Below are 10,537 nucleotides of genomic sequence, written 5' to 3'. Positions count from 1 at the left end.
GCTCTTATTATGTTCGTGAATTTCCTTTGAGAACGATCAGCGGTTATATGAATAATTATTTTCATTCTCTCATATAATAAAAAACGTGAAGCTTCCTCCCGGCGATGCAATGGATAGATAATCATGGAGATTTGATAACAGTGTTATTTGTAATCCTAATTATTTTCAAGGCATGTAACGTTAGCTGATGGAAGGCAGCATCAAAGCCATATTTATCGCTGAACTTTCCTTAAATTGCTGTTTTGTAATTTTGAGGTAATCATTCTATTATTTTCTTATATTTTTGAGTAAAGTGAATATTTACTAAATCGAAACGAATTGCAATTTATTTACCTCAATCAATTTGCATTTTTTTATCAAATTTGCAATATCTAACGATGTTGCTTATGCACATACTATTTTTTATTCGTGTTTGTCACCACACTCTATCTAAATTCTCATACACTTCCAGCGCTCAACCCCTAGCGCAAATATGCACAGACAAATGATCTTTCTCAATTGTATAATAGATATAAACATCAACAATTATCATTGTCATGAGTATTTAGCATGAGAATTCGTTAATGTTCTCTTGGTGCTCCCGAATTTCTATTATATTCTTTGTATTTGAGTCCACCTGAGCATGAAAACAAAATTATGGTCTTACGGAACATCCACCTGAGCAGGAAAGTCCATCTGAGCAGGAAAGTTCATCTGAGCAGGAAAGTTCATCTGAGCAGGAAAGTCCGTCTGATCAGGAAAGTCCATCTGAGCAGGAAAGTCCGTCTGATCAGGAAAGTCCATCTGAGCAGGAAAGTCCATCTGAGCAGAAAAGTCTATCTGAGTAGGAAAATTCATCTGATCAGGAAAGTCCTTCTGAGCAGGAAAGTCCGTCCGAGCAGGAAAGTTCATCTGAGCAGGAAAGTTCATCTGAGCAGGAAAGTTCATCTGAGCAGGAAAGTTCATCTGAGCAGGAAAGTCTATCTGAGCAGGAAAGTTCATCTGAGCAGGAAAGTCCGTCTGATCAGGAAAGTCCTTCTGAACAGGTAAGTCCATCTGAGCAGGAAAGTCCATCTGAGCAGGAAAGTCCATCTGAGCAGGAAAGTCCGTCTGAGCAGAAAAGTCCGTCTGAGCAGGAAAGTTCATCTGAGCAGGAAAGATCATCTGAGCAGGAAAGTCCGCCTGAGCAGGAAAGTCCATCTGAGCAGGAAAGTCCGCCTGAGCTGTAAAGTCCGTCTGAGCAGAAAAGTCCGTCTGAGCAGGAAAGTCAGTCTGAGCAGGAAAGTCCGACTGAGCAGGAAAGTCCGTCTGAGCAGGAAAGTCCGTCTGAGCAGGAAAGTCCGTCTGAGCAGGAAAGACCGTCTGAGCAGGAAAGTTCATCTGAGCTGGAAAGTCCGTCTGAGCAGGAAAGTATATCTGAGCAGGAAAGTCCGTCTGAGCAGGAAAGTTCATCTGAGCAGGAAAGTCCGTCTGTGCAGGAAAGTCCGTCTGAGCAGGGAAGTTCATCTGAGCAGGAAAGTATATCTGAGCAGGAAAGTCCGTCTGAGCAGGAAAGTTCATCTGAGCAGGAAAGTCCGTCTGTGATGGTCTCATCTTACGGCAGAGATGGTCTCATCTTACGGCAGAGATGGTCTCATCTTACGGCAGAGACAATATCATCGCATGTCAGAGGCCACCTCTCCTCATGGAAGGTACGTGTTCTGCTCAAGACAGGCACGGGTGCGTTGCGTAAACGACGGGTGAAACTCTCGTAAACATGCCTTCTACTCCAAGCGGAGACGGTCTTTGGTTAGAGCAGAGATGGCCGTTTGTTCCTTGTCAGAGTAGAGATGGTCTCTTTTTCATTGCAGAGACGGTCTCCTTGTCATGGCAGAGACGGTCTCCTTGTCATGACAGAGACGGTCTCCTTGTCATGACAGAGACGATCCCATCTTAGAACAGAGACGGGTTTTTTTCAAGGCAGGGGTGTTCTCTTTATATAGCAGAGACGGTCTTATCTCAGAGCCTAGATGTTCTCTTCTTAAAGCAAGACGGTCGCTAGTACATGTGGTTGATATGCTAACACGCGAAATATAACATGGAAGCGAGACGACAATATACTACTAGAATTGGGGTAAAATATAGATGTTCACGTAGCTATATACTTACAGTACCCAATGAAACTCTGCTCGAACTTGCCTGCAAATCAGAGCTGTGCGCCGTCATGCTCTCGAGCGGCTTAATGTCGTACGGCAGGAGACTACGACATTGGGGCAGCCTTAATGCGGTGATGCAGCAGCGCCTGCAGTGGTTTAAGCCCTCCCGATCATTTAAGCCGTAGCACAGAATTAAATGATTTGACTTAAATTCAGGCTGCTACAACTCCAGCTTTAACACGTTCACTGTTCAATAAATTCACTCAGCGTGCTCGGCCTACTGAGCGCGAAGTTACATTTTGGGCATCCAAGCAAGCACTTAGTGAAGTGTTATGAAAATACGAGTGCAGGCCGAAGCACACATACTGCAAATGAAGGAAATTACTTTTGAAGTTTATCAACTCAAAAAGGCAATAGCGAATACTAAATGGAAGCCAATTTACTCGTTAAAAGAGACAGAAAGCGCTGTCTCGATANCCCCTCTATACAACTCCTAATCATTTGCGAGGGTAAAACAGATGATTGTTCCCCTCTATACAACTCCTAATCATTTGCGAGGGTAAAACAGATGATTGTTCCCCTCTATACAACTCCTAATCATTTGCGAGGGTAAAACAGATGATTGTTCCCCTCTATACAACTCCTAATCATTTGCGAGGGTAAAACAGATGATTGTTCCCCTCTATACAACTCCTAATCATTTGCGAGGGTAAAACAGATGATTGTTCCCCTCTATACAACTCCTAATCATTTGCGAGGGTAAAACAGATGATTGTTCCCCTCTATACAACTCCTAATCATTTGCGAGGGTAAAACAGATGATTGTTCCCCTCTATACAACTCCTAATCATTTGCGAGGGTAAAACAGATGATTGTTCCCCTCTATACAACTCCTAATCATTTGCGAGGGTAAAACAGATGATTGTTCCCCTCTATACAACTCCTAATCATTTGCGAGGGTAAAACAGATGATTGTTCCCCTCTATACAACTCCTAATCATTTGCGAGGGTAAAACAGATGATTGTTCCCCTCTATACAACTCCTAATCATTTGCGAGGGTAAAACAGATGATTGTTCCCCTCTATACAACTCCTAATCATTTGCGAGGGTAAAACAGATGATTGTTCCCCTCTATACAACTCCTAATCATTTGCGAGGGTAAAACAGATGATTGTTCCCCTCTATACAACTCCTAATCATTTGCGAGGGTAAAACAGATGATTGTTCCCCTCTATGCAACTCCTAATAACTTATGAAGGTAAAACAGATGATTGTTCCCCTCTATACAACTCCTAATAATTTGCGAGGGTAAAACAGATGATTGTTCCCCTCAATACAACTCCTAATAACTTATGAAGGTAAAACAGATGATTGTTCCCCTCTATACAACTCCTAATAATTTGCGAGGGTAAAACAGATGATTGTTCTCCTCTATACAACTCCTAATAACTTGCGAGGGTAAAACAGATGATTGTTCTCTATACAACTCCTAATAACTTGCGAGGGTAAAACAGATGATTGTTCCCCTCTATACAACTCCTAATAACTTGCGAGGGTAAAACAGATGATTGTTCTCCTCTATACAACTCCTAATAATTTGCGTGGGTAAAACAGATGATTGTTCTCCTCTATACAACTCCTAATAACTTGCGAGGGTAAAACAGATGATTGTTCCCCTCTATACAACTCCTAATAACTTATGAAGGTAAAACAGATGATTGTTCTCCTCTAAACAACTCCTAATAACTTGCGAGGGTAAAACAGATGATTGTTCTCCTCTATACAACTCCTAATAATTTGCGAGGGTAAAACAGATGATTGTTCTCATCTATACAACTCCTAATAACTTGCGAGGGTAAAACAGATGATTGTTCTCCTCTATACAACTCTTAGGCTATGCATGTCCTGTGTGTAGTAGTCCTTGAATAATATATATAATAAATATGGAAAAGCGTAATAAATGTTGCTTAAAATTATAAAGGTCTCAACGGCACATGAATAAATAATTAATACCGACCATAATTAAGTGAAGCTGTTTGTCTGCTAGTATAGATTTATTAATTTTTAAGAAAATATTTACTAATTACACTTGAATTATTAAGTAAAAAATTACGAAGATGTACCATATATATGTATATACATATATATACGCAGATGTACTCCCCAGCTGATAAAATCAACCTGAATTTTACTCACCAGGGATAGCGTTTCTTACTTTAGCCACACAATTGTGCTGCTGTTGCTGATTCTTTCAAAACTTACGAGGTTAAAACAGATGATTGTTCTCCTCTACACAACTCCTAATAATTTGCGAGGGTAAAACAGATGATTGTTCTCCTCTATACAACTCCTAATCATTTGCGAGGGTAAAACAGATGATTGTTCCCCTCTATACAACTCCTGTCTCTTATACACATCTAGATGTGTATAAGAGACAGCCTCTATACAACTCCTAATAACTTGCGAGGGTAAAACAGATGATTGTTCCCCTCTATACAACTCCTAATAACTTGCGAGGGTAAAACAGATGATTGTTCTCCTCTATACAACTCCTAATAATTTGCGTGGGTAAAACAGATGATTGTTCTCCTCTATACAACTCCTAATAACTTGCGAGGGTAAAACAGATGATTGTTCCCCTCTATACAACTCCTAATAACTTATGAAGGTAAAACAGATGATTGTTCTCCTCTAAACAACTCCTAATAACTTGCGAGGGTAAAACAGATGATTGTTCTCCTCTATACAACTCCTAATAATTTGCGAGGGTAAAACAGATGATTGTTCTCATCTATACAACTCCTAATAACTTGCGAGGGTAAAACAGATGATTGTTCTCCTCTATACAACTCCTAATAATTTGCGAGGGTAAACAGATGATTGTTATCCATTATACAACTCCTTATAATTGTCCATTGCATTTTTCTTTTCAAATGCAGTTTATGAATACTTTTCGATGGTTAAAAACTAATAAACGAACTAATTGACCGGGCAATATTAGGTAGGATAAGGTAATTATATGCCAAAAAAAATGCAATTGAGTATTGTAAAATGATCAAATTCTTACGAACATTCAACTAGTGCTACTGTTTGTATACAAGTGAAACCAAATACCTTCTAGCAGTCAATATCTACATTATATATGTATGAAATATTAATTTGTAGAGTTCTCACTTAATGGCCTGCACTTGACGACCCTCCGTGTAGAAAGAACTAAAAAAACCTCCGATAAAAAAAATTATGAAAATTATTATTTATTTGTTTTGCTCTCAGTCAAAATAATTTAATCTCCCTCTTGGATTATAAAATAAAAATTTGTTTATGTTAGCTTAATGCTTGTATTAATGGCACATGAGCGTTTTAGGTCATGAGGGAAACATTGAACCTGAGTGATATCATCAAGCAAATAATTTTTTAAATAATAATAGTAAGCCAATCGTCAGATTTGTCGAAAGTTTTTTAAATAAATAAACTTTGGCGGTGATCTCGAGTGTATCTTCAACCGAATCTTCTGCCTCTGGATGGTTGCAACTTGGGAAGTGAAGACAACCGAGTACGTATAGTGTTAGTTTAAATCTACTGTAAAATATCCGGTTCTCTTATGAATCTCTCAGCAAAAGAACGATACAGCACTCGTGTCGCCACTAACTGGCTATTGACTAATAAAGTTATACCAGATGATGTAGGACCAAGGAAATGTTTCATTAAATAACTTATCGGTGTAAATAACTCGTAATTCTTCAGCTTTTTAATTCCAAACTAACATATTGCATCATTCATGTTATAAGCGATTTTTATCACAAATAGTATGGCTCTGGCAGTAGTAGAAAATCAAAAATTCGTCAAACTACTGCAGTTAGCCTTAGCTGGCTGCATCCTTCGCTATAGCTGCATCCGAAAATCGAGTCTGTGTGTGTGTGTGATAACGCTGTATGAATGGTAACGCTGTATGAATGATAACGCTGTATGAACGATAACGCTGTATGAATGATAACGTTGTATGAATGATAACGCTGTATGAATGATAACGCTGTATGAATGATAACGCCGTATGTATGATAACGCTGTATGAATGATAACGCTGTATGAATGATAACGCTGTATGAATGATAACGNACGAAACGTCCACCTGAGCAGGAAAAAATATTGTGGACATACGAAACGTCCACCTGAGCAGGAAAAAATATTGTGGACATACGAAACGTCCACCTGAGCAGGAAAAAATATTGTGGACATACGAAACGTCCACCTGAGCAGGAAAAAATATTGTGGACATACGAAACGTCCACCTGAGCAGGAAAAAATATTGTGGACATACGAAACGTCCACCTGAGCAGGAAAAAATATTGTGGACATACGAAACGTCCACCTGAGCAGGAAAAAATATTGTGGACATACGAAACGTCCACCTGAGCAGGAAAAAATATTGTGGACATACGAAACGTCCACCTGAGCAGGAAAAAATATTGTGGACATACGAAACGTCCACCTGAGCAGGAAAAAATATTGTGGACATACGAAACGTCCACCTGAGCAGGAAAAAATATTGTGGACATACGAAACGTCCACCTGAGCAGGAAAAAATATTGTGGACATACGAAACGTCCACCTGAGCAGGAAAAAATATTGTGGACATACGAAACGTCCACCTGAGCAGGAAAAAATATTGTGGACATACGAAACGTCCACCTGAGCAGGAAAAAATATTGTGGACATACGAAACGTCCACCTGAGCAGGAAAAAATATTGTGGACATACGAAACGTCCACCTGAGCAGGAAAAAATATTGTGGACATACGAAACGTCCACCTGAGCAGGAAAAAATATTGTGGACATACGAAACGTCCACCTGAGCAGGAAAAAATATTGTGGACATACGAAACGTCCACCTGAGCAGGAAAAAATATTGTGGACATACGAAACGTCCACCTGAGCAGGAAAAAATATTGTGGACATACGAAACGTCCACCTGAGCAGGAAAAAATATTGTGGACATACGAAACGTCCACCTGAGCAGGAAAAAATATTGTGGACATACGAAACGTCCACCTGAGCAGGAAAAAATATTGTGGACATACGAAACGTCCACCTGAGCAGGAAAAAATATTGTGGACATACGAAACGTCCACCTGAGCAGGAAAAAATATTGTGGACATACGAAACGTCCACCTGAGCAGGAAAAAATATTGTGGACATACGAAACGTCCACCTGAGCAGGAAAAAATATTGTGGACATACGAAACGTCCACCTGAGCAGGAAAAAATATTGTGGACATACGAAACGTCCACCTGAGCAGGAAAAAATATTGTGGACATACGAAACGTCCACCTGAGCAGGAAAAAATATTGTGGACATACGAAACGTCCACCTGAGCAGGAAAAAATATTGTGGACATACGAAACGTCCACCTGAGCAGGAAAAAATATTGTGGACATACGAAACGTCCACCTGAGCAGGAAAAAATATTGTGGACATACGAAACGTCCACCTGAGCAGGAAAAAATATTGTGGACATACGAAACGTCCACCTGAGCAGGAAAAAATATTGTGGACATACGAAACGTCCACCTGAGCAGGAAAAAATATTGTGGACATACGAAACGTCCACCTGAGCAGGAAAAAATATTGTGGACATACGAAACGTCCACCTGAGCAGGAAAAAATATTGTGGACATACGAAACGTCCACCTGAGCAGGAAAAAATATTGTGGACATACGAAACGTCCACCTGAGCAGGAAAAAATATTGTGGACATACGAAACGTCCACCTGAGCAGGAAAAAATATTGTGGACATACGAAACGTCCACCTGAGCAGGAAAAAATATTGTGGACATACGAAACGTCCACCTGAGCAGGAAAAAATATTGTGGACATACGAAACGTCCACCTGAGCAGGAAAAAATATTGTGGACATACGAAACGTCCACCTGAGCAGGAAAAAATATTGTGGACATACGAAACGTCCACCTGAGCAGGAAAAAATATTGTGGACATACGAAACGTCCACCTGAGCAGGAAAAAATATTGTGGACATACGAAACGTCCACCTGAGCAGGAAAATAATACTGTGGTCATGCGAAAAGTTCATCTGAGCAGGAAAATAATATAGTGAAAATTTGTGGCTTAACCTGAGCAAGGAAATGATTATATAGGATCCAGGATAGACGGTCGGTCAACCAGAAGGGAAAGAGCCGCAGGCGTCAAGCCGGAGCTGCTCCGGAGAAGTCCATCAGAAGACTCGCACAGCAGAGGCGTTCTCTCGCGGCAGAGATGGTCTCATCTTACGGCAGAGATGGTCTCATCTTAGGGCAGAGATGGTCTCATCTTACGGCAGAGATGGTCTCATCTTACGGCAGAGATGGTCTCATCTTACGGCAGAGATGGCCTCATCTTACGGCAGAGATGGTCTCATCTTACGGCAGAGATGGTCTCATCTTACGGCAGAGATGGTCTCATCTTACGGCAGAGACAATATCATCGCATGTCAGAGGCCACCTCTCCTCATGGAAGGTACGTGTTCTGCTCAAGACAGGCACGGGTGCGTTGCGTAAACGACGGGTGAAACTCTCGTAAACATGCCTTCTACTCCAAGCGGAGACGGTCTTTGGTTAGGGCAGAGATGGCCGTTTGTTCCTTGTCAGAGTAGAGATGGTCTCTTTTTCATTGCAGAGACGGTCTCCTTGTCATGGCAGAGACGGTCTCCTTGTCATGACAGAGACGGTCTCCTTGTCATGACAGAGACGATCCCATCTTAGAACAGAGACGGGTTTTTTTCAAGGCAGGGGTGTTCTCTTTATATAGCAGAGACGGTCTTATCTCAGAGCCTAGATGTTCTCTTCTTAAAGCAAGACGGTCGCTAGTACATGTGGTTGATATGCTAACACGCGAAATATAACATGGAAGCGAGACGACAATATACTACTAGAATTGGGGTAAAATATAGATGTTCACGTAGCTATATACTTACAGTACCCAATGAAACTCTGCTCGAACTTGCCTGCAAATCAGAGCTGTGCGCCGTCATGCTCTCGAGCGGCTTAATGTCGTACGGCAGGAGACTACGACATTGGGGCAGCCTTAATGCGGTGATGCAGCAGCGCCTGCAGTGGTTTAAGCCCTCCCGATCATTTAAGCCGTAGCACAGAATTAAATGATTTGACTTAAATTCAAGCTGCCACAACTTCAGCTTTAACATGTTCACTGTTCAATAAATTCACTCAGCGTGCTCAGCCTACCGAGCGCGAAGTTACATTTTCGGCATCCAAGCAAGCACTTAGTGAAGTGTTTTGAAAATACGATTGCAGGCCGAAGCACACATCCTGCAAATGAAGGAAATTACTTCTGAAGTTTATTAACTCAAAAAGGCACTAACGAATACTAAATTGAAGCCAATTTACTCGTTAGAGGAGACAGAAAGCACTGTCTCGATATTCAGATCAGGTAAACTAAGAACTTAGCATTTATCAATAATAAGTATGCAATAATATCAAGGACTACTACACACAGGACATGCATAGCCTATGTCCAGCCTCTGCTAGCAGAGGCGATCGCCTACACTATGAAAATGCTGTTGTTTGAGCGCGAAGTTACATTTTCGGCATCCAAGCAAGCACTTAGTGAAGTGTTATGAAAATACGAGTGCAGGCCGAAGCACACATACTGCAAATGAAGGAAATTACTTTTGAAGTTTATCAACTCAAAAAGGCAATAGCGAATACTAAATGGAAGCCAATTTACTCGTTAAAAGAGACAGAAAGCGCTGTCTCGATATTCAGATCAAGTAACCTAAGAAATTAGCATTTATCAGTAATAAGTATGTAATAATAGCTATAATATTTAATATAATAAGTATGTAAAAGCGCAATAAATGGTTCTTAAAATTATATAGGTCTCAATTTACGATAAACTTACGATTTTAGATAAACAATGGCGCATAAAGAAATAATTAATACTGACCATAATTAAGCGGAAGGACGTGTTCGACTTCCTTCTCTAGCTGCATGCATCCGGAAATCGAGTCTGTGTGCGTGATAACCCTGCATGAATGATAATCTGTATGAATGATAGCAATGTTTGAAGGATAACGCTGTATGAATGATAACACTGTTTGAACGATAACACTGTTTGAATGATAACGCTGTATGAATGATAACACTGTTTGAATAGAAACACTGTTTGAATGATAACGCTATTTGAATAAAAACTCTGTTTGAATGATAACGCTGAACGAATGATAACAGTGCCTGAATAAAAAAATGTTTAAATGAAAACGTTGTATGAATGATAACGCTGTATGAATTATTACGCTGATTGAATTAATACGCTGCATGAATTATTACGCTGTATGAATGATGAATACCTTACACTACGGTGAGATAGAATGTTAACGCCAAAGTACCAAAGTGAATTTATACGCTCGC

The 10,537-nt window shown here is 40.3% G+C and overlaps 1 protein-coding gene across 1 annotated transcript; it reads right to left on the bottom strand.

Annotated features, from left to right (window-relative positions):
- Positions 1 to 642: 642 nt before the first annotated feature.
- LOC108679605 (paternally-expressed gene 3 protein-like) lies at positions 643 to 1,572 on the bottom strand. The gene has a single exon (XM_018168260.1). The coding sequence runs from the start codon at positions 1,570 to 1,572 to the stop codon at positions 643 to 645; it is 930 nt and encodes a 309-aa protein (XP_018023749.1).
- Positions 1,573 to 10,537: the final 8,965 nt, after the last annotated feature.

This window comes from Hyalella azteca, unplaced genomic scaffold (genome assembly GCF_000764305.2).
Source record: "Hyalella azteca isolate HAZT.00-mixed unplaced genomic scaffold, Hazt_2.0.2 contig1071, whole genome shotgun sequence".
NCBI classification, from domain to species: domain Eukaryota; kingdom Metazoa; phylum Arthropoda; class Malacostraca; order Amphipoda; family Hyalellidae; genus Hyalella; species Hyalella azteca.
This window is presented reverse-complemented; position numbering and strand designations above follow the sequence as displayed.

Excerpts from the sequence above, each read along its gene's own strand:
- LOC108679605 (XM_018168260.1), bottom strand. The coding sequence starts at position 1,572 with ATGAGACCATCACAGACGGACTTTCCTGCTCAGATGAACTTTCCTGCT.